The sequence below is a fragment of the Pyricularia oryzae genome, chromosome 1 (assembly GCF_000002495.2).
Source record: "Pyricularia oryzae 70-15 chromosome 1, whole genome shotgun sequence".
Classification (NCBI taxonomy): domain Eukaryota; kingdom Fungi; phylum Ascomycota; class Sordariomycetes; order Magnaporthales; family Pyriculariaceae; genus Pyricularia; species Pyricularia oryzae.
Genome location: NC_017844.1, coordinates 4285678 through 4306926, shown reverse-complemented (window position 1 = coordinate 4306926; position 21249 = coordinate 4285678). Strand labels below are relative to the sequence as shown.

Sequence of the window (21249 nt, the reverse complement as noted above, 5' to 3'; positions counted from 1 at the left end):
GACGCCTCCTCACCTGGCTAAGATTTTCTTTGGCGGAGGTGCCGAAAAAAAAACTCTAGGGGTCTTCTAGTTTCTTTTACCGTCGACTTTGGAACCCGGACTTTGGTCTACGATGTGAAGCGCGAGGAAAAAAAGATCGAAAATAGATAGTAATAAAAAACGAGGCAACAAGATTGGCTCGATCTCATTAGCGTATATTACACATCTGTCCAAGTTTCATCATCAAATCTCTTTTTACACGCCTCCAGCTTTTACTGCCCGGCGAAGAACAAGCACCCCCAACGATTCGATCTCACTTCCAGCCCAACAATCTAAAATATGCCTTGGTCAACCCAAGTAAAATAGTCAATCGCGCTAGCCCAGAGACAGTCAAGACAAAACACTGTTTTCTTCAATGTCGTCAGATCCGAGCAAGTCACCATCTACACAGCCTCTTGGGTTCGTCCCAACCCAAGATCAACGGTATGCCTGCTAGCGCTTCGTGGTGGGTTGGAGATGCTGGTGTTGGACTCGTAACCGAAGTCGAAAACTGAGATGAAAACTCAACCAACCAACCACCAAAACAAAACAAAGAGCCAATAAAAATGCCCAATACATACCTGTTGGTTTTTTTTTTTTTTTTTTTTTTTTTTTTTTACCACGTATTGACGAACAGGCTTCGCTTTCCCCCTCTCGTAGTCCCCGGTCCGGAAGGGAGGACCCTACTTGTACACATCCATGCGACTGAACTGCGCTGTTTGTGCTTCGATGTTGTTTGTTTTTCTTTGCATTGACGACGCATGACAGACTGCGGCAGTCAACGTCGCCGTAGTTTCTGGAACATGCCCCTCCCGAGCCCCTCTGCATAGTTAGCAAGGTCTAGCCAAGAGGGACGTGGATATTGTCTTTTGTGCCTCCCGTGGCGTTCTATATCCCGTCAATTATGGTGAGCTCGTGGAGTGCTTCGACTAACAGTATTAGGGGGAGAGAGACTGCCACGAGGCTCTGTTCTCGCTAACAAATAAAGCGAGAGGGGGAAAAAAAAAGGTGGTAATATGCTTTTTTGTGCAATTTACTGTCTCCCAATTCCAACGGGGTTCATTTAGCACGAGGGCCAAACAATCGCGTCCTCGCCACGTTGTAATGCTGGCGCAACTATAAGAGTCCCGAACAAGCCCTCCAGCCAGAGTAACGGTTTTTGTGGCCTGCTGTGGCTGCCATTAAGTGATGACCCTGAATTTTGGTAATGACTCAAAATTGACTAGAAAGGGGGGAGGGTGGGAGCTTTCGTCACTGATGATGAACCGAGCGGCTGGTAAACGAGGCTGAGAGTTTGTTAATGTTCTTCTCTCTACCAACAAAAAACCTTGTTGCCACTGATTAGGTACACTTCCAACACGTGCGGGAGCCTCTCCGAAACAACAGACGCTTTGGGACACGCGGTTCGCACATGATTCTATGCGTTCTATTTGTTTAGGCTGTGCGGCTGTTGACGCCAATGGCCTTTTATTCTTTGCATCTTTCATCCCGACCCTCTGGGCTGGTAAGCGCCCCCCTCATTGGAATGGAAATAATCACAGCGCCACGCGGGCTAAAAAAAAAAAAAAAGACTAGCTTTTACCTGAAGGTTACCAAGATCTGAATCGTGCAACGTGGTTGGAAGAACGCGAGAAGGATCCGACATCTTTGTTGTTTTGCGGCTAGTGATTTACCGATCTACAAAATCTTTGAGCACTGTTACGACGGCAAAAGTGGGATGTGGGAGGTAACACAAAACAAACGAGAAAAGGCTTTCGGGATATGAAAGCTTGTCTGTAACATAGGCAAAGCCAGCTGAAGATCCCGGATAGTTTTATACGAACTCTTTCAAAAAAGAACAAGCAAATCATCATAGGCTTCCAATTATAGAGTAGCTGACTCGTATATTTTAGCACCCCAGACCGGGTTCCAGATGAAGAACCACATTTCTGTTGTCTCCAAGAAAAACTACCAGGTGAGAATAATAGTATAGAAGAACAAACCCCAATCTGAAGTTGTTTGCGTGCCTTGTGCTGTTGTGTATGGGGTCAGAAGCTGTGTAAGCGCACTCGGGATGCTAAATCCGAAACACAATCGAGCTCTAGTCAAACGTGGCGCAGGTAACATGAACTGTCTCGACTACAGGACCACATTTGCCCTACAGGGCAACCCTATCGCCAAATGCAACTCACTTTGTTGAAGGATGACTTGAGTATGTTCCCTGGTATGCCTGATATGTAAAGTTGGAGGCCTTAATCCTGTTCCAGGTGCCCGATCGAGGTCGGCTCAGGACGCGACGCTCTTCATCGGCTTGGCGCCCTTGATGCGCTTCAAAATGTGTAGCCGTGGCCGCATCCGCGGTCCGACCCACCAGCCCCCTGTGAGACCTCTGATCCGATCCCTGATGTCATGGACAAGCTTGCCTCTCCCGATCGCGGGGCCGCGGAGGCTCTTATCGTCACTGCCCACGCCGTTGGGAGCAGCAGCACCCGGCCGCAGTACTTCGATACCAGCATAACCCTCCACAATCCCAATTTCATCCCATTTGGCACCATTGACCTTTTGCGGGTCCTCAACAACAACATAGTCAAACAGGTGCCAGAATCTCGGATCTCTCAGCGTGATGCGGTCCTCAGTCTTGTCCAACGCCAGGAGCACGCCCCGGCCTTGCTCAGCGCCGATATCACCACCTGAACCGGCCTGGGTCCCCGCATGGCTGGGCGCATGGAGCGACGGGAGCGCACCAATGCCGGCTGCTTCGCCAGTCGTAGTGCCAAACAGTGTTACGCCCGTCATGCATGCCAGGACGTCAGCATGGACTGGCACCATCTGCCCTGATGACGAGACCTCTGTAGCGGTTCCGCCGGCTGTCGCTCTGGTCGCGTCATCAACGGCCACGTACGCCCGAAGATACGCAAGGGCTTCACCGCCGGGGTAGTTGAGCGAAGAAATGAGGAGCATTGCCGTGCTAGCAACGAGGCAGGCGGGAACTGACAGTACCAATGCCATGCTGGACAAGGCGTACATGGCATTTTTAGAACGGCGGGTGAAGATGAAGTTCGCACCGAGTGCTGCCGCTGCCGTCAAGGGCGGAACAACGTAAAAGATAAAACGAGTCTCCTTGTGCGGCTGCAGGGAGTATATCGCGACGAAGAGGATGTTGGGATAAACAAGCAGCCTCGCACCTCCTTTGCGCGTTGCTGGCTGGCGCAGAGCAACGGCCAACGAAACGAAAACGAGAGGATTCATCAAGAGCCGTGGCAGGGCCGAGGTAAAGTACCAGTGCCACGGAGAGACACCCCAGTTGGATGAAGAACCGAGGATGGCATTGTAGTAGAAGCCCCAGAGCTCTGGCCAGATCGGCTTCTGCCAGAAGTACGAGTCGACTGGGACAGAAATGAGCAGAGCTGCGATGACGGAGATGGCAAATGGCGGGATGAGTTTCTGCAGGGGCATCATGGGGGCAACCAGAAGATACAGAGCGTTAGTGGCCAGCAGGAGAGCAATCTCCGAGCGAAAGATGATTGCGGCGCAGACAAAGAGTGAAATAGCCAGTCGTTGTCGAGGGAGTGCTCGTTTCGGTGACGGAGCCGGTACAAGACATGCATATGCAAGAGTTGCTATGATTTTCAATGTCAGTAACGGTGCTTCTCGTCTATCTGCCTGTTTCTGTTTACTTGAGGACTTACTAAGACCGAATGCAAACATGTTGGGCAACGTTCTCGACGCGTAGAAAATCACATGGAATTGGCTGGCCTGAAACAGCGCATACCACCTCGCAACAGACAGCCCATAGGCACGCCCGAGATTTGTCTTGAACCTGAGGATGGCAAAGGCATTGAAGAGTCCCAGTACGGCCCGGGCAAGAGTCTGGGCATGTTCAAAGCCCAGGAGCGCAACCAAGGGCTGCGTCAGACCAGCCAGCAGCACTGGGCCGATGAATGTGCGAGGCACAGCACCAGGGAAATCAAAGTGATCATAACTATTGGCTAGTCTCTTGTGGATGTCCTGGGTGGGCGTGCCATACACGAGGACATCGTGGGTCGCTTGGATGTTGAAGGACTCCTCGACCTTTGTATACGGTGCCACAACGAGGTGGAAGATGATGAGCGCTGGGATGAGCAACGAAAGTGTCGTATCTGAAATTTATTCTGGAGTTAGATGTGTTCCAAGTAGCAGCCCACCCATGTCCAGTTTGACATTGAGAAATTATTGACTGCTCGCCATCATGAACTCACCCAAGACCCGCATCATGGCTGCTGTGGCTTGCTGCTCAGCCTTGACTGATAGTGAGTGCAGCTAGACCAATCGCGCAGATAATGATTTTTATTGCAGAATGGACGCGTGCTTATTTACCGCATCTCCACTACAGTGAATGAAATGAATACCTGAGCTTCTTGAAATCGAAGCAAACAAAGTAAACTGTAAGCTCAGGAGCGCTGATGAAGTCTTCTGACAAGAACAAAACCAAACAAATGACAATCCCTTCGCTGGATCCAGTCTAGCAGGCGTTTGAGCGCTGAGAGAATCGAAAATCGATGAAGTGAGCAAGGAATTAACAATTGTTCTCATCGCTTGATTATTGAGGTTATGTATGTACAACCTACAGATCCAACTTGTACTCACCATCAAATCAAGCCTGTGAAAAGGTAGGTCACCTTGGAACCCCTACCAGAATCTCAAGGGTTCGGGTAAACAGACTCACCTGTTCCCAGATTTCTGGTCTACTACGTAACGTAGGTGGGTAGGTAGGTCTGGTCTGACAACGGATAAACCTTGATCCACAATTCAACCCCCAAAGTCGTGTTGACCCCCCTGCTAGGCCTGAGTGTAGCCAGCTTGCCTTGGGACCGACCCACTATTCTCATGAACAACTGATGTAGCTAGAGCCTCACATTGACAGCCAGCTGGTTTTCCCATGCGAAGCGGAATATAGTGTACCGACCCTTTGCCCGCCGACCAACCTGCGATAGGCCAACGGGGCGACTATTTTTTTTCCTTCTCTTTTTCGCTCGTTCGCAGCGAAGCCCCAAACAAACATTATCTCGTTGCTTCCCGGCGCGCTGCGCGCCAACCAACGAGCAAGATGATGATCTTGGGGAGTTTCCTCTATGGTTAGTCACTACCGCACACTCACAGCGGAACAAACAAGGCCGGATTGAAGCCAAGCTCCATCTATGCTCTACGTGCACTGACCAAAACGACTCTTCTTGGGATTCACAGTCTCCGTCCTCCTCATCAACGCCATAGCAATCCTGTCCGAAGACCGATTCCTCGCGCGCAGTACGTTCCAGTCTCCCGCCTTTGTGCAAGCCAGCGAGCTGTCTTATATATGGCTGTCCGGCCTTATGCTCTCAGCCCTGTGGCCAGAAGCTATCGCTCGAACACAAAATTCCCCACAAGTGACTGACAAGTCGTCGTACAGTAAACCTCTCGCCCTCATCCTACGACCCGGCCTTTGGCCAAAGCCCCGATGCCAGTGTCAAGGCGCGCATCATCAACCTGATTGCCAGTGTCCGGACGCTCATGAGAAGTATGTTTTTTTTTCTCTCTTTTTGAATGTCTCTCAATACAAACATTCATGTCCGCTACGGGAAACACCACCCCGCCCCGGCGGTCCTGGCATCGCTAACTCTTCTTGTGCAGTACCTCTGATCGTGATCAACACCCTCATAATAATCTACGAGATCGTGCTCGGTTAATGTAGATAGGCTCGCGACCGCATTCACTTTTCGCACCCGCCGGAAATGCTGGAATTGAATATCGAACAAAAATGTGCGAGATGACCAGGTGGCGGGGGGCTAGCTCTTGATCCGAGATCCGAGAAACACAGTCCCTATATTATGTACTTGGGTTTATTCTGGCGGTACTTGCGGCGTTCGGAATAAAACGGGCTTGGAATTTTTTTTTTTTTTTTTTTTGGTAAATGAAACGGTCACTTTGAAAGTAGATGCAAGGCACGTGAAATGATCACACAAGAGTACAATCAACTGGAGCTGCACAGCAAGTCTATTTGGCAGTCCCGATGCAGAATATCTGAATATATCCAACGAAAGTATGTGACGAATAATTAAGTTTTATGACGTCTCCCCGAAGTTTTCTCGGGCCCCATGAACGAGTGACCAACCGCGAATAGCCTCCGTCCAGAAAAGAAAAGTGCTAACATGCTCCCCCAGACAGGTATTCACCCTTACAGTGTAAGTGTGACTGCCACAATATATACCGTTGCAGAGAATATAACGCGTCTTCTCATTAGACAATGCCGGTTTATGACCTGATGTCCCATATGAAATCGCTGAAAATATATAAAAGAGAGGACGGAATATGACTGCTCAGAACCCCCCTCCTGACACAAAAATGCGTAACCGAATGGTGCCATGACGAACAGTAGGATCCCTAAATTAAGCATGGTAACACCCGTCACCTCGGACTGTTTCCACTTGACGTACGAATGTTGTGCTAATTCAGGTCAGGTCGGCTAAGACAGGACATGCGTGCTTTTCTTTCTGCCCAGCGCAAAACTGAACTTCTTCTTCAGCGACGCTGGGCTCTCAGGATGCGGTGACGCCGCCGAGCCGTTTGCTGCGTGGTCCGACGATGACCCATTTGCCACGCCGTTGCCAGATGACTTATCCTTCTCCTTTTCCTTTTCCCTGTTGAGGAAGCCCAAACTGGCGCGTGATAAACTGCCTCTCTTCATCAAGTTGCCAATACCTCCTCCCAATGCAGGCGAGGTAGGCGCTTCCTTGGATGACAGCGCGTTGTCTGCCTTTTGTTTTTGTTCCTCTTCTGCAGCCGTCTGTTTGCTTGCTTCCATGGCTCTACGCAAATCTTCCTGCTCAGACTTGCGGGCTTCTCGTTGCCTTGACTCTCTTTCTTTGCGCTCCTTTTCCTCACGCTTGACCTGTTCCTTCTCTGCCGCCTTTTTCTCCTTCTGTAGCTGCTTCTCCCGAGCCTTGTCCTCTTTTGAAGAAGGCTTAATTTCGGCTGCGGGTTTAGGTGGAGCGGCCACTAGTGGGTGGCTGAAGGGTGCCTCTGCGGGCACAGCTGGAACGGACGGATTGGCGGGCGTTTGTGGTACCGCCGGAGTCGTGCCGTTTGGTGCCGTCAATGCATGATCGAGCGCTGCCATGGCATCGTGGTCTGCAACCGGTGGTATCGGCGTGGTAAGGGGCTTCTCCAGTGGAGGCAGGCTCTCAGCGCCGCTGGGTTTGTCAGAAGCAAGATCTGCTGTCTGCGTCGCCAATCTTATTTCCTCGATGCCTTCATAGTCCTCCTCCTCCATAGCCTTCTCCAATGTTGTCTCCTGGTAGAAAAGCACATATGCGCATGCCATTCCCGGTCGATCACCGAAGAAGTTGCGCACAAAGTGCTTGTCCACAGGCTCCACCATCTCGTCGTCGAACAGTAGCCATCCTCTGTCTGCTGTTTTGATGACCGATACGTAATGCCCATGGTAGGCGTTTCCGCCTATGTGCACCACGACCGCGTAAAGCTCGTATACCCGATCAGGATCCTCCGCGTCAGGCGTCGTGTTAAACATCCTCAGATGGTAGGGATACACGACCCTGTGGAACAGCTTCTGCAACCGACTGTAGTCTTCCGTGTACTTGAAGCGCTTTAGGTGCAGAGCGAGGACCTTGGGAAGTCTCTTAATCTTCATGCGCTTCTCTGCTTCTTGCAAACCACCACAATGGTCGCAATGAAACTTGTTCCTCTCGCATAGCATTTCCTCTGCCGAGAACTTCCGAAGACATGACGTTACTGACGAATGTTCGTCCAAGTCTATAGATAGATCAAGGAATGTTTCGTCTCTCTGCGATGCCGTCTCACACGTAAGGCACCTGGTCTCTGACGTCAAAAGACCCTCAAATATATCGTGCACCCAGCCAGTCCCTGGTGACCTGTAGCCTGCTGGAGCTTTGACGAGCGCATTCGTTGGACTCAGCGCGTCTTCGACGGATTTCGCAAGGCCATCCTTGGCGGCCGCTTGCTCTTGCTCTTGCAGCCGTTTCGCGTTGGCCTCAACGGTAGATATGACATCGTTAAGAACCAAGCCATAGAACTCATGTGCATCTTGATGCATCGAATTCCTGAACATCTCATTGTCGCGTTTGAAGATCTCAAGAAAGCGTTGTGGACTTAGTACACCGGTTCTTGACTGACTTTCGATCAAGGCCAAGAACAAGTCCTTCAGCCCCGTGAATGTGCTCTCGTCCATTCCGTACGAGGCCGAATTCTCCTGCGCCAACTCAAGTACAGGGCCTTTGAGCATGGCCTGCTTCTTCTTGTACTCGGGTGAGTCGGGCTTATCTTCAGGCCGCGTTGGTTGCAGCCCAGGACCCCCTTGGCCCGAATTGATCATTTGCCTCTGTTTCAAGACATCTTTTGTTGATGTCTTTTTCTTTCCCTGTGGTTCATCCTCGGCTTCCTTTTTCGGCGGTGGCCTTATTTGCACACTGATCTTCGCGCGCTTGCCATTTGGAGTGTCCGAAGGTGAGAACGGAGGGTAGTTGACGACACTCTCTCTGAATATTTCGGAGTAGTAGAGGGCTTGGACGATCGAGTTGCAATAGCTGGGTATTATTATGTCAATATGAAGCTCCGAAACGTGATCTTCGAGGGCGGACTATCGGGGTCTTTACCATGTATTGCCAAACTATAACAGAAATAAAGTTGAAGGTTAGGTAATTGCGCTGTGTATGGAGTTGACGAAGGGCTGAGCAAGGCAACGTACGTTTTCAAGTCCAAAGAATTTGTCGCTGCCGTCTTCTCGGACCGCCCCGGCGTTCTGTAGCAGCTTCTCCAGAGGCGTCAATTCGGGTGGCGGTTCCTCCTTCTCTTTCTTCTTGCTTGCGGAGGCATTTCCCGAAGAGCCCGATGTACCCTAGGAATGGGTGGCCGGGCGTCAGCATATTTCTGTGCTAGATAATCTCTCCAAGTAGGAGCCGTGGCCATCTCCCAAGACTGTTAATAGCACTCACAGCACCGGTGCCTCTGAATATTTTATCTTTCCAACCCATATTTGTGAGATCTCAGCCCGTTCCCCTTAACGCTTTGTTTTGTTGCTTTGCGCCTGGGTGAAGGTGGTAAATGAGTTGTTGGGTGGTTTGCGTTGGGAGTGTTCGGTATTCTCGGGCTATCTTGTACAGGGATGCGTATCGATCCGAGGTGCCAGGCTGGCTATGGTTGTACCACATGAGACACAATCGTATATCGAACAGAATATCCTTTGATGAATGTACAGTGATATGCGTGAGTTTCGTGCGATTGGCAATTACAGAAAGCTGGCGCCTGATCTCGAACGTTGTCAATTCCGGCGGAGCTTTGAGTCGATCAAATGCAGAACACGTCGGTCCAGCTGCTGCGTTGTGGGATTGAGCACTAGGTACCTAGGCAGACGAGCAAGGATCGCGTGGCGAATGATGTTGTCCCCAGCGAGTAAATGCGCTCCAATTGCGATCGACTGTCCGAAAAAAAAAATAACACACGCAATCGAATGGTTGTACTATTAATGAAGCGACAAAGAAGACGAGATAGGATGAACAGCACAGCGCAAACCCTGTCCCGCATCCAGCAGGCGACAAGATGTGGATAATCGGAGAAAAAGAAAAGACAACTTAATAGACGAAGGCACACACTGGCGACCTGAGGCAGTTTCAGGATGGGTTGGATGGTTGATCCGGAAGGAGGGGACGTTTTGGTGGCCAGCTGGTCCACATTCCAACAAGTTCGGGGGGCTAGCGCGTGGAAGCGCGCAGTATGATTCGACCCATGTCCCCCAACATGGTGGGCTATGTCGCCTAAAATACCACCAAATCCGGGGGCAGTCGCGCTTGACCCTGGCCAAATGGTGGGGTAGCACCAGCCTGCCTCTCTCTGTAATGACAGGGAGCCCAGTGGACAGACACACGCGAGAGCTTGCATCGTCACGTCTTCTTCCGTCCATACCCACCTTACCACATGAGCAGGTAGGTTAAGATGGAAGGCATATTGAGCCGATAGAAAGATGCCTACCTACCCACCTTAGGTAACTTACCTTGACTACTATCTTACAGTCTACTTGGGGGTAAATCTGGGTTGAAGACGTATTTCTTGATATAATGGCAACTTTAACAACTTTAATAGCTAGACCTAGTTGATCCCCTAATCCGTATCGGTTAGTGTCCGCATTGTGGCGCTGCTAGTCAACCTTGCATCTACGTATAAGGCTACGATGGAACTCAAACTACGGTATAAAGCAAGGTACCGGGACTGTCTAAAATATTTAATTATCAGATGGTAAGGGAGAGAAAGTACTATGGTACATTGTAGGATATTCGGAGTCCCGACGGAATGCTTGAGCCACGCGACGGAACGATCAAACTACAAAGCGTTCCTTGGATTCCGGGTCGGGAAAACGGCGTTAGCCCGGTAAGGTCTGAATGTATAAGGTGAGTGCTTTTATGTTGAACCCCTCTTGCACTGCAACCTAATGTACGCGAGATGCCCACGCTCTATAGCAAATGGATGCCAACCTGCTACGTAGTTACACGCACAAGACGCCTTACCGTACCACACATCCAGGATTGCCTCCAGCTTTGAGTTCATGTTACATTCATTAGTTGCAGAAGGCCCCTGAATTTTCATAATTAGTAGCAATTACTGCTTTCACTTTCGTTATCCAGAAGCAGCGCTGGGAGTTTCAATTTGTGTTTGATAGTGAATACGAGGGAGCTTCAAATACAGATGTTACTCGACTACTGTGGATTCCTAATTGATCACAAATGGAAGTTTTTCATTTTTTTTAAAAAAAAAAAAAAAAAAAAAAAAAAAAACGAGACGAATGATCTGCACCACAATCCTAGAGCACATCTTCACAACAGCACGACCGTCCAAGACAAGCTAGTGGTCGTCCCGGTGCTATGGGAGAGGAGTCCCACTTACAATAACACCTTGTTTACTTATTGAGTACCAAGGGCATGAGACCCCGCCCTTGACCTCAGGATTTGTGGGGAAGGTTTTATCATTCATTCATCATTCTTGTTCCTCCCAGAGCGGGGAAATCAATCCGTTTCGCGCAACTCTCTGGTGTGTGACCAGTGACCGCGCCTTCGTGCCGCTGAAGACAATGACAAAGTCCAACACTCCGAAACCCCCAAGACTCTTCACACCTTCCCGAAACTACTGTACGCACTTCGAGGATACTCGCATAAACCTCTCCGAAAAACGACCGGAGTTATCTCATTGTTATTGGGTCGCTTCCTCACTTCCTTGTGGCCCCAATGATGAGAATCTTGGCTTTGACCAGTTTTGCTAAGTGAATTACGAGGTACGGTACGTCTCGCATGACATTCGGCTAGTACCTTTGAAGCTGTACACAACCCAACAGTATGGATGCTACCAACCTATTCAGTCCGATATGCTTGCCAAGTGACACCCCAGCGAGCTGTCAACGATTCCACGGGCCTGCCAGCAATCAGAAACAAAAACAAACAAAAGTACATTTTATCCTTGGCGGAAGTGCCATCAGTTGGCTTTCAGGCATGCAAATGCGTGCGAAAATCACCACAGTTTACTCATTTTTCGGCTTTGCCGAGCCACCAGTCGTGGGAAAGCCCATGAAGATCTTGAAGTAGTCCTGCGCGGCAGTCATGTCAGCAGATGAAGGACAGGGTGCAGGGGCATGAAACAAGAGGCGTAAGACCAGGACATACATATATCATCCACTGCAAGCCAGTCAGCGTGCCCACCATCACGATCCTGACTGGAAGTCCGTTCCAGAGTCCGCGGAATCCGATATCTCCATAAACCCTCGATAGCACTGCGCCCACTGCCTCGCCTGGCTCACGATAGACGTTCAGCTTGCTGACCATGACGTCTGCCGGATGCGAAACAGCAGCGCAAAGGATACCGGCGAGGTAGCCACCGGTAAAAGATACGCCGGTCTGTGCGAGCTTGCTGTATTCGTCCTTGGCACGAGGTAGTCTGTCATATATCATCTCGACGATTGTCTCGAACGATGCAAACTTCATCATAGTGTAGGGTATCTGTCGCCCCCATAAAGGATAGATACCCTTGTAAAGCCCCGACGCACCCTCCTTGGCCATTATCTGGCTGATGCCATCAAAAGTGCCCTTGTATTGCGCCGGGATGGTCGTCTGCATACGGACCTTGACCGCTTCAAAGGGGCACAAGGCCGCATCGGCAATGAGCTCGGCCGACGCCGACGCAGCCAGGTACACACCCGTCTTGTACTGGTGAGCGTATTCTGGGCCGACCACGTCCGAGTACTTCTTCTTGAAGAACTCATAGAAGCCGTACTTGAATGCACCCTGAGCCGAGTAGCCAAAAAGGGTAGGACTCCAACCTGTGAAGATTCCACGGATACCTTCACCGCGGTAGATGACGCTCCATCCCTGCAAGTTGCTCTTATAGAGCTTGGCATCGACCTGACGACGACACTTGACCAGGTCAAGCGGCGTGACGGCGGCATGGGTCAAGCCCTATATATAAGAAAAAAAAAGGTAAATGAGTATTGCCCTGTTGTTCTGGTCGCCAATGAAAAGTTGAGAAACCTACGCAGGCTAGGAGACCACCAATGGCACATGAGGCATAGTACTGTCCCGAGTACAGCTCAATCTTGCCATTGGGTCCCGGCAGGGGACCTCGAGTGCTGCTAACGTTGGCCATAATCAACCCCTTTTTGAGTCTGATGGCAAGACATATAGAATGTTAGTTGGGGTACCAAAATCCCCGGCTTGTATGCAGTCTGTAGTTGCCTATATGAGTGGAAGCCGGCGGTGTCTGCGTATAATTGGCCGCGCCGCGCTGCTGCAGGATATGACATGTAGTACTCACTCAGCTGATATATCTTTTGACGATGTTGAATTGGTGGCACAGTAGTAATGAATGTGTACCTGCGTATGTGGGTAGGATCACAACAAGATAAAGAATCCATAGTTGCGCCCGATGAATTGGAACAGTCATCAATCAAGGAAAGAACCGGGAGTTGTTGCCGCGACCATACCAAGATTCGAAACAGGAGACCGGCTGCAACGGACTTAACCGGTGTTTAGAGATAGAGACGTCTACTTATGTCCAGGTTTTGTCTGGGCTCAACGAGGTAAGCACCAAAATATCTTGGCCCCGACCTTTAGGTACCTAGGTCGGTTCGCGGGTCAGGTAACGAGGTACCCAAGGTATGTGAGACGTATACCTGGTACTGAGTTGTTATAACAAGGCCTGTCCGGGAGCAAAATCTGCTTGCTGACATTATCGAATGACCATATCCCTGGAAACTAGTCTATTTTCAGAACCATTTCTACCGGTAGTCTATTCGAAGCTGTAACCACACGGTGAACAATAAATAGTACGGTAGGGAGTATTCGCGTTCAAGGTGTTGGGTATTGAATTCAAACGCGTCGGAAGTACTAATCTACCCCGGATGAGAATGGGCCGAGAAGACGCGTATTTTTCAGCTTTACAGTTTGTAGATGTGCGAATTGCCTCATTTCCTTACTAGACTAGACGGCGTAAAAAATTTGGTAGAATGCTGACGATCATAAGTTGCCCCGCATCAATTGACGTCCGCAAGTAGACTCGTGAGTCGCGAACTAGAGGGTGCTGACCCCACATACCTACTGTATCCACTTTACGTAGTGTGACGATGTTAGCTGTGAGAAGCTTCCCGTCAGCGTTCCATCGGAAGTTTTTCACTCTATAATCACACAAACAGCCGCGCGCAAAACAGCTTTCCAGTTTTAAACTGTCAACGGTCACAAAGATCCATCAATGACAGCGGTAATGTCACAACCTAGTGGCAGCTCAGAGGCGATCGCGCCGCAACCTTTCAAGTCAAAATGGGCGTCGCGGTATAGAGGGGTATGTGATGTTGAGAAACCTATCCAGCCATGATTTTTGTCTCTTTCGATCCCTAGTCCTAGACATTCCTCTGTGGATATTGAGTTATTATTGTTGCATTGTACCGTGCCGCCGTTAGAAGAATCTTAAGCTAAAAGAAACCAACCACACTCGTAACACGCAGGCCGTAGTATCTGATCTAGACCCGCCAGCTGCCCTCTCCCTGAACCCCTCAGACCCAATCGGGCTCGCGCTGCAAGAGGCCTTTGAGCGCGAGTACACGCATCTGACCATCGTCGACGGCACCACGCGCGCGCTGCTCGGCTACATCTCCATACCGCACCTGCAGCAGCAGATCGAGTCGGGTCGCGCCAAGCCCGAGGACGAGATCCGGACAGCCATGACGTCCTTCCAGCGCAAGGGGAGGAAGTACACGGCCATAACGCCAGACACACCGCTCGAGGAGCTCGAGGCCTTCTTCGAGGGCGCACACCACGGCGGCCAGAAACAGGACTTTGCCGTGGTCACCGACGACCGGAGGAGGTTTGTGCTGGGGGTGGCTACAGCTGCGGACTTGGAGGAGTTTGTGAAGAGGAGGCCGGAGTAGGTCTGGTCTGCCCTAGATGGTGGGACATCAAGCTCCTGGGCTTCGGGAATGATAATCTGTCATCACGGCTGGGATCAAGGCTGGGCGTCTGGTTGAGGGGCGGGCGGTTGTGGCGCTTCACCAAGCCCCTTGTAGCGGCAAAAAAAACGGCACAAAACCCACGTGGTGTGGGTTCTTCCTCGCTATGCCATTCATCAAAGTTTGTGTTAGCTATCGAGAAAGCTGAGGTGCGCAGAACGAGTAAGAAAAAAACGCCGGCCGGCTCTATTCCTCAGCTGGACCAATAGGAAGCATCGAGAGGCGTTTTGTACCTTTGTACCTAGCAACAATTGATAATTGGCGTAGCGATATTTTGGCGAGGTATGTCTCCCGTGGTGGCCCAGCCGAGAAACACCTCTCCAATTAACAAAGGTTGCTATTACAAAGGACCACGGCCAGGGGACGGTAAGCTGACGGGCTGAAGTGGAGATGCCCAGGTTACGAAGCATGGAGACTAGCCTCCTTGATGCCCCATTACCGTTGTTTCCACACCGAAGCGGCCAGATTTACCGCCGACTGGGCGGCGGGCTTGTACTCTTTTTCCCCCTTTTTATTCTCGTCGATTTCCCCTCCCTTCGTGTCTCAATTCCACGAGGGAGCAAAAAGCCTCTTTTGGTCGTTTGGCGCTATTCATTATTTACAATCCGCGTCCTTACAACTACAACTAGACCTAGGCTGGGATACAAATTGCCTTGTTAGTACACGCACGATTGAAGGTAGCAATATACCTAGGGAGGTACCTATTAGGAGGTACTCCTACACACAAGCCTGGTTTAAGCTGAATTAGACCAGGAAAAAAAAGTATAGAAAAAAAGAAAGAAAAAAGAATGGCTAGCCAGGTACCAACACCTGCAACAGCGGGGTCTGCTCCCGCATCAGCCACCACGTCAAACCAGACTGATGAGCCAAAAAGGCGGCGTCCAAGAGCGCAGGGCGCGTTAAAGTCTCGATCAGGATGCCGTACTTGCAAGTAAGTCACGTTGGGGCCATTATAGGCCATAGCGAACTGTAGTTTATTGGCTAAAAAAAAAGCCGGGCTGACCTTTGTTATTTCTCACTTTCTTTTTTACCATTTTGTTGTGTTACAGGAAAAGGCATCGCAAATGTGACGAGTCCCGGCCCGGATGTCACCAATGCTCCGTGGCTGGGTGGAAATGCGACTACCTGGATGATGTTAGCGCCCCGGCACAGACTCCGAGCCAGTCAGCGAGTGACGGGCGTATTGTCGCAGCGGCGGCCCATTTTAATCACCACTCTCCAACCGGCAAGCCGCCGCTCGGGCCTGGTTCCTTGAGCAGCCTTGTCCGGCCACCGCCCAGCTTCTTGTCCCAGCTCAGCAGCGCCGAGAGCTCGGGACTTGCGCACTTCAAGTTCAACATGCAGATGGTGCACCTGGCCAACAACGTGCCCACGTTCGAAAAGACGCTGATCCGCAGCATATACACGGAGCCCGCCATCCGACACGTCGGCATCGCGTCCTCGGTGGCCTTTAATCACGACCACTGGAGCGGAACGTCGCCCATGACCCCCGATGTTCTCAAGAAGATCCTCCTGGGCTGCAACATGGCGATCCGGGAGCTGGGAAGACCCGGAGACGGCTCGCCGTCTGCGTCCTCGCGGCTCCCGGAGCTTTCGCTACTCGTCGGCACGGTCCTCGCCGCCTGTTCGTGGCACATGGGCGACTGCGACCAGCTGACCGGCCACCTGCGCGGGATGCTCCGGATCTTGCTGGAGAAGCGCGGCGCGATGCTGGTGGCGTCGGAGGACGTCGAGGTCGCCAAAGAAATCCCCGCCTACGAGATGAGCCGGCAGGCGACGCTGGGGGCGGCGTACATCACGTGGGTCCGGGTGCTGGATAAGTTTCTGGCGTGGAAGCCCGAGGGGCCGGCGGATGAGTTGGACGAGGTTATGATCCAGCTGAATTCGCTGCTCGACCGATCCAGGGAGCTCGACATGACCGAGGCTGGCTACAAGATCGTCTCGACGCACACTCATCGGTCTACTTATACCTGGGACGTTGATCGGCGCCGTTAAAGGCGAGGGAATAGTATTATTGGAGTTGACTTACCTGTGAGCCAGCAGGAGTTTCTAATTAGGACCTGCTTCTTTTTCCCGCCCTTTTTGCAGGCAGGTCGTTGTCGGCGCACCCTGCCGGCATATACTACATCAGCACTGCCTCAGGATATCCCGGCATTTATAAAGAAAGCCTGTCGGACGACGAAATGAGGACAAAGTTGGTATTATTCGCTGTGAAGACCCCGTATAGTTGCGTCGAAGTGTAAACTTTGAGAGATCAAGGTTTTAATGTGCAAGGTCAAGCTAAAAATCTCCGGGATGCATTTTGAGTTTCTACTGTATTGCTCACTTACTACCCCCGGTATACCATACTGGTCTACGTAGTAATCGTTAGTTATAGTTTATGCTGGACTGCTTTCTGCATAACTATAATTACCTACCTTACCAGGTAGGTACCTAGGTCGGTACCCAAGTGGGTAGGGGTATCTGACTAGATACCCAGTAAGCTAGATACGTAGGTAGTGAAGTAAATAATCAGGAAAGCATCGTCTCTGACCCTGTCTGCGATTTATAAACAGGACTGGTATGCCAAGTGCCCTGTTAGACGCCTAGAAAATCCCAGATCGTACAGTTATACCAACTTATAATCATCATCCGCGGCTCCTCCACGTGTAATATGGCGAGATCGTGTGAATGGTTTCCACTCGTGCATCGTAAAGATCGACGCATGATTCGATGGATCAATTACCTGCAGTGATGAGCAAGAAGTAAATCTGAAAGGGTTGAACGGACGGCTCAGGTGTGGGTGAACGGTGGAGTACACACGGTGGCTCTAAGAAGATCAATTGGGGAAATTATGGGGTCGATTCATCCATCGATACGATATGCGTACCACACCTTGCATACCTACCTACCTAGATATCTTTATGCCCTCAGTCATTGATACGATTATCCTTCAGCGCAATCCACATCGTCGGCCCGATGCGGTCGAGTCTCCAGAGTACCTGTGACCACTATGACCTCCTACGAATGACAGGGCATCCATGGCCCCACGTTCTCGGGATCCGCAACCAATTAGTCAGTTGTCTCCATCGCGATGTAAACCCAACCCCGCACCCACTTCGGGCGTTTGGGTGGTACAAAAAGGTGATGGAGATGCAGAGATGGGCTCTAGCGCCGCCCATAGCACACATAATCTACAAACCAGGTTGCCAGACTTGCCAGAACAAGCCCAGAATGCCGTAGATAGGCTTACACACCTAGCTAGGTACGGGTGGCTTTACCTTGGCCTGCGCAAGTTCAACTGCGCCCTGGTTGGAAGTTGGAACAAAATAGTCCAATGCCGAACGGAGGAGGGCCGGCGAGACTTGGCGTGTGCAAAGGCCCATGAGAGTCATCGTCGCGAGTTTGGCCAGCTGACCTCGAGACAAACCTGGCATGCCTGACTTGCTAACACTCCATAGTCCAAGGTGACTGACGAAACGAACAAATGAATGCGCTTGTCGCCAAGCTGAAACCTTGCTCCTCCACGCAGAAAGCAGCAAGCAGCAGTCGTGTGTAGGTTGTTTTCTGGGTTCGTTGGGCACCAAAACCAATGGCACCCGCTGCTAATTGCGTACAGCAACCAGGCAGGCAAGAACGAGGACATGGGCCGCCCGAAATCCCGGGCCTAGCCTTGATTGATCAATTGGGCTTGCTGCATATTTCTTCTCCGATCTCATACACTACATTATCTTTTTTGCCTACCAATCAATAAGGCATTCGAGCTCAATATTTACGGCTCAATTCAGCCAGCTTTCCCGACACGTGCATTGTGTTGCAACTTTTGAGTGGTCGCGTCATCGCGTTTGGGTTGGGGTTCAAGGCACCTAAAGCCAAGGTAGCCATCCACTGGGCTGGACAAGTCCTAGCGCCGAAACGCGCGGGGGGGTGGTACAGTTGAGACACCGTGATAGGCGCTAGGTTTTGCTGAAGTCAGCCGAAAGATGGCGCCTCGCAACCCTGAACTGCCGCCGACGCCCTTGCGCCATCCACAACCGCAGAGGCCGACAATTCCACGCCTGTTCTCCAGGCTATCCCACGCCTCAAAGCGGTCTTTCCGCTCGTATTCTTCATCGTTCGAGGCCGACGACGAACGCTCAGGAAGTGATTCGCGATCCCAATTTGACTCCGACTCCGACTCCGACATGGATACCTCGACGGAAAGGGGACAGAGCCGCGAGCGCCGCTGCCGGCGCTCGTATGGTGGTGAACAATACGCAGACGAGGACACCAGACCGACGAGCGAAAAAGAGCTTGCCGGCTGGTACATGTACTCTTTTGCGGCGGAGACGTATGTGATCTGCGGTAGGCTCAATCAAACCATACATGATGACATTTTTTTTATCGGGGTTCGAGTTACCTCGGCCCAGATCAAGTGCGTGCTGACCCAAACCTGGTTGTTGCAGCCATCAGCTCCTTCATCCCAATCCTACTCGAAAGTCTTGCACGAGAAAACGGTGTTCTCCTCAAGGATAGAACATCGCCCTGTAAAGCAAGCTACGACAAGACTCCAGATGGCGGGAATGACGACAACCAGTGCGTGGTCCACGTGTTGGGCATGGAAATCAACACCGCCAGCTTTGCCATGTATACCTTTAGCGTCAGTGTCTTGTTGCAGGCACTGTTGGTCGTGAGCATAAGCTGCGCTGCTGATCACGGAAACTATCGCAAGAAGCTGCTGCTGGCTTTTGCTTGGATTGGCAGCTTCAGTGTCATGGCCTACATATTCGTCAGCAAGGAGATCTATCTACTAGGCGCAATTCTTGCCATTATCTCCAATACCTCATTTGGCGCCTCTTTTGTCCTGCTCAACTCGTTTCTCCCCTTGTTGGTTAGGCACCATCCGAGGATTGAGTACGCGGAGCCGGCGACCGGCGACGACCTCGACTTCGAGTCAGAGGATCAAATGCGAAACTCAGCCTCGCACCTACTAGCAGATGAGCACGACGATCACTATGCGCTGTCTAGGGTCCACACCAAGGAAGAGCTCACCTCGATCGAATTGCAGCTATCGACCGAGATCTCAGCCAAGGGCATTGGTATCGGCTACTGTGCTGGTCTATTTGTCCAATGCATTGCCATTGCCATTGTGTTCAAGCTCAAGAACTCGACTTGGTCCCAGAGAGTTGTGTTATTATTTGTCGGAGCCTGGTGGGCTATATTCACTATTCCTGCCGCAATGTGGCTCAGGCCAAGACCAGGGCCTCCGCTACCTGCGGCGTCAGAATCGAGCCGTGGTGGCGTGGCCGCTTTTGTTTCTTACACTTTATACGCATGGAAGGCACTGTTTCGTACTGTTTCTCTGGCACGGCGTCTGATAGACATTGTGCTGTTTCTCGGCGCGTGGTTCCTCCTCTCTGATGCCATTGCGACCACATCGTCCACGGCTATCTTATTCGCCAAGACACAACTACGTATGGAACCTTGGGCACTCGCCATGATCAACGTGATCTCGACAACGGCTGGTATTGCAGGTGCATTTTCTTGGGCCTTCATCTCGCGGCGACTCGGACTCAGACCCCATCAGACGATCCTAGCGTGCATAGTACTGTTCGAGCTTATTCCACTATATGGACTAATGGGCTACCTCCCGTTTGTAAAGAACTGGGGTGTTCTGGGTCTGCAAAAGCCGTGGGAGATGTTCCCACTCGCGGCGGTGTATGGATTCGTGCTGGGAGGACTGAGTGGATATTGTAGATCCTTGTTCGGTGAGCTGATCCCGCCTGGATCCGAGGCGGCCTTTTACGCGCTATACGCCATCACGGACAAGGGCTCAAGCATTTTCGGACCCGCCATCGTCGGAGCCATCATCGATGCCACAGAGGAGATTCGGCCGGCTTTCTGGTTCCTGGCCGTCATGGTGGGGCTTCCTGCGCCGCTGATTTACTTTATAGATGTCGACCGGGGCAAGGTCGAAGGTGAGAAGCTTGCGGCGGTCATTGAGGGCTATCGCAGGCATCAGGATGAATCTTTCGATGATGGCCGATTCCCAAGCGATGACGACGATGATGGTCGAGGGCCCATCCTTGGAGGGCGCGATGACGAGGATGAACATGACACGGAGCGTGAAGTCAGGGGGAGATAGACGTGTTTGTTGGTGTACAGTACATTTTCAGGGTTAATCTCCAGATCCATGTATAACACCACGGGCCGGTCTCGATCTGTGGCCAAACATTGTCTCTTGTATTTTTTTGCATAGCGATGGCGCTTTATTCAAGGGGAGTTTGCCCCGCGTACTATTTACAATATACGTAGCGGCTTCATACCGGCGAGTAGATACGACCGATAGTGGTCCACACGTACCATGGCTGACACAAGTTGCGTGCTGTAGTGAGCTTACTGACCAGCTTCAATTGCCAGCCGCAACCGTCATGCCTAGAAATAGGCAATTCCCAAAAAGGAAGGCCTCTGGTGTCAGCTAGCGGATCAATAATGCCGCCGAAAATTCGCGAACCAGTGTCAAGGACCCATGTTTGATTGGATCTTTAGGTACTTGATGATCCCTCCCACGTCCTGCAAAATTATGACAAGGGAGCAAAGTGGGCGGGCCAGCCGAGCGCAGAGGTCGGTCATCGGTCATCCCAAAAAAAGAGTCCGAAGCGACGGAATGCGCAAGCACCCACTTTCCAATCTACCTCCTTTGAGACTTTTGCGATAGAGCAACCACCAATCTTCTTGCTTACCTACAGCCTAGATCGACAACCCAT

At 51.2% G+C, this 21249-nt stretch overlaps 8 protein-coding genes across 8 annotated transcripts; 5 read left to right on the top strand and 3 right to left on the bottom strand.

Moving 5' to 3' along the window:
* Window positions 1–1860: 1860 nt before the first annotated feature.
* MGG_09909 (alpha-1,6-mannosyltransferase subunit) lies at window positions 1861–4663 on the bottom strand. Its single transcript, XM_003709958.1, has 3 exons — window positions 4236–4663; window positions 3687–4136; window positions 1861–3617 (listed from the first exon to the last, which is right to left on the bottom strand). The coding sequence occupies exons 1-3, from the start codon at window positions 4249–4251 to the stop codon at window positions 2284–2286; spliced, it is 1800 nt and encodes a 599-aa protein (XP_003710006.1). The 5' UTR covers window positions 4252–4663; the 3' UTR covers window positions 1861–2283.
* A 189-nt stretch (window positions 4664–4852) lies between these two features.
* On the top strand, window positions 4853–6030 carry MGG_09908 (uncharacterized protein). Its single transcript, XM_003709957.1, has 4 exons — window positions 4853–5111; window positions 5221–5280; window positions 5423–5530; window positions 5644–6030. Exons 1-4 carry the CDS (start codon window positions 5084–5086, stop codon window positions 5697–5699), a joined length of 252 nt encoding a protein of 83 aa, XP_003710005.1. The 5' UTR covers window positions 4853–5083; the 3' UTR covers window positions 5700–6030.
* MGG_09907 (ubiquitin carboxyl-terminal hydrolase 13) lies at window positions 5961–9637 on the bottom strand. Its single transcript, XM_003709956.1, has 4 exons — window positions 8982–9637; window positions 8735–8884; window positions 8643–8656; window positions 5961–8573 (listed from the first exon to the last, which is right to left on the bottom strand). Exons 1-4 carry the CDS (start codon window positions 9018–9020, stop codon window positions 6476–6478), a joined length of 2301 nt encoding a protein of 766 aa, XP_003710004.1. The 5' UTR covers window positions 9021–9637; the 3' UTR covers window positions 5961–6475.
* A 24-nt stretch (window positions 9638–9661) lies between these two features.
* Window positions 9662–10618, top strand: MGG_16290 (uncharacterized protein; the record flags this gene model as incomplete). Its single annotated transcript, XM_003709955.1, has 3 exons — window positions 9662–9757; window positions 10312–10430; window positions 10564–10618. 3 exons carry the CDS (start codon window positions 9662–9664, stop codon window positions 10616–10618), a joined length of 270 nt encoding a protein of 89 aa, XP_003710003.1.
* Window positions 10619–11164: 546 nt separating this feature from the next.
* MGG_09906 (mitochondrial phosphate carrier protein 2) lies at window positions 11165–12960 on the bottom strand. Its single transcript, XM_003709954.1, has 4 exons — window positions 12838–12960; window positions 12559–12688; window positions 11694–12482; window positions 11165–11617 (listed from the first exon to the last, which is right to left on the bottom strand). The coding sequence occupies exons 2-4, from the start codon at window positions 12667–12669 to the stop codon at window positions 11552–11554; spliced, it is 966 nt and encodes a 321-aa protein (XP_003710002.1). The 5' UTR covers window positions 12670–12688; window positions 12838–12960; the 3' UTR covers window positions 11165–11551.
* An 810-nt stretch (window positions 12961–13770) lies between these two features.
* Window positions 13771–14446, top strand: MGG_11723 (cystathionine beta-synthase; the record flags this gene model as incomplete). The annotated part of the gene is made up of 2 exons (XM_003709953.1): window positions 13771–13860; window positions 14024–14446. The coding sequence occupies 2 exons, from the start codon at window positions 13771–13773 to the stop codon at window positions 14444–14446; spliced, it is 513 nt and encodes a 170-aa protein (XP_003710001.1).
* A 291-nt stretch (window positions 14447–14737) lies between these two features.
* MGG_11724 (uncharacterized protein) lies at window positions 14738–17080 on the top strand. The gene is made up of 2 exons (XM_003709952.1): window positions 14738–15455; window positions 15574–17080. The coding sequence occupies exons 1-2, from the start codon at window positions 15313–15315 to the stop codon at window positions 16517–16519; spliced, it is 1089 nt and encodes a 362-aa protein (XP_003710000.1). The 5' UTR covers window positions 14738–15312; the 3' UTR covers window positions 16520–17080.
* Window positions 17081–17651: 571 nt separating this feature from the next.
* Window positions 17652–21069, top strand: MGG_09904 (autophagy-like protein 22). Its single transcript, XM_003709951.1, has 2 exons — window positions 17652–18847; window positions 18949–21069. Exons 1-2 carry the CDS (start codon window positions 18487–18489, stop codon window positions 20625–20627), a joined length of 2040 nt encoding a protein of 679 aa, XP_003709999.1. The 5' UTR covers window positions 17652–18486; the 3' UTR covers window positions 20628–21069.
* Window positions 21070–21249: the final 180 nt, after the last annotated feature.

What these genes read in the sequence shown, in the direction of transcription:
- MGG_09904 (XM_003709951.1), top strand. Translation starts at nt 18,487, where the DNA reads ATGGCGCCTCGCAACCCTGAACTGCCGCCGACGCCCTTGCGCCATCCA. An exon ending in GGAGACGTATGTGATCTGCG is followed by an intron (nt 18,848 to 18,948) that starts GTAGGCTCAATC and finishes TGGTTGTTGCAG; the next exon opens with CCATCAGCTCCTTCATCCCA.
- MGG_11724 (XM_003709952.1), top strand. Translation starts at nt 15,313, where the DNA reads ATGGCTAGCCAGGTACCAACACCTGCAACAGCGGGGTCTGCTCCCGCA. An exon ending in TCAGGATGCCGTACTTGCAA is followed by an intron (nt 15,456 to 15,573) that starts GTAAGTCACGTT and finishes GTTGTGTTACAG; the next exon opens with GAAAAGGCATCGCAAATGTG.
- MGG_09906 (XM_003709954.1), bottom strand. Translation starts at nt 12,669, where the DNA reads ATGGCCAACGTTAGCAGCACTCGAGGTCCCCTGCCGGGACCCAATGGC. An exon ending in TTGGTGGTCTCCTAGCCTGC is followed by an intron (nt 12,483 to 12,558) that starts GTAGGTTTCTCA and finishes TCTTATATATAG; the next exon opens with GGCTTGACCCATGCCGCCGT. An exon ending in GCTTGCAGTGGATGATATAT is followed by an intron (nt 11,618 to 11,693) that starts GTATGTCCTGGT and finishes ACTGCCGCGCAG; the next exon opens with GACTACTTCAAGATCTTCAT.
- MGG_09907 (XM_003709956.1), bottom strand. Translation starts at nt 9,020, where the DNA reads ATGGGTTGGAAAGATAAAATATTCAGAGGCACCGGTGCT. An exon ending in TATTCAGAGGCACCGGTGCT is followed by an intron (nt 8,885 to 8,981) that starts GTGAGTGCTATT and finishes ACCCATTCCTAG; the next exon opens with GGTACATCGGGCTCTTCGGG.
- MGG_09908 (XM_003709957.1), top strand. Translation starts at nt 5,084, where the DNA reads ATGATGATCTTGGGGAGTTTCCTCTATG. An exon ending in CTTGGGGAGTTTCCTCTATG is followed by an intron (nt 5,112 to 5,220) that starts GTTAGTCACTAC and finishes TGGGATTCACAG; the next exon opens with TCTCCGTCCTCCTCATCAAC. An exon ending in TGTCCGGACGCTCATGAGAA is followed by an intron (nt 5,531 to 5,643) that starts GTATGTTTTTTT and finishes CTTCTTGTGCAG; the next exon opens with TACCTCTGATCGTGATCAAC.
- MGG_09909 (XM_003709958.1), bottom strand. An exon ending in CATGTTTGCATTCGGTCTTA is followed by an intron (nt 3,618 to 3,686) that starts GTAAGTCCTCAA and finishes TGAAAATCATAG; the next exon opens with CAACTCTTGCATATGCATGT.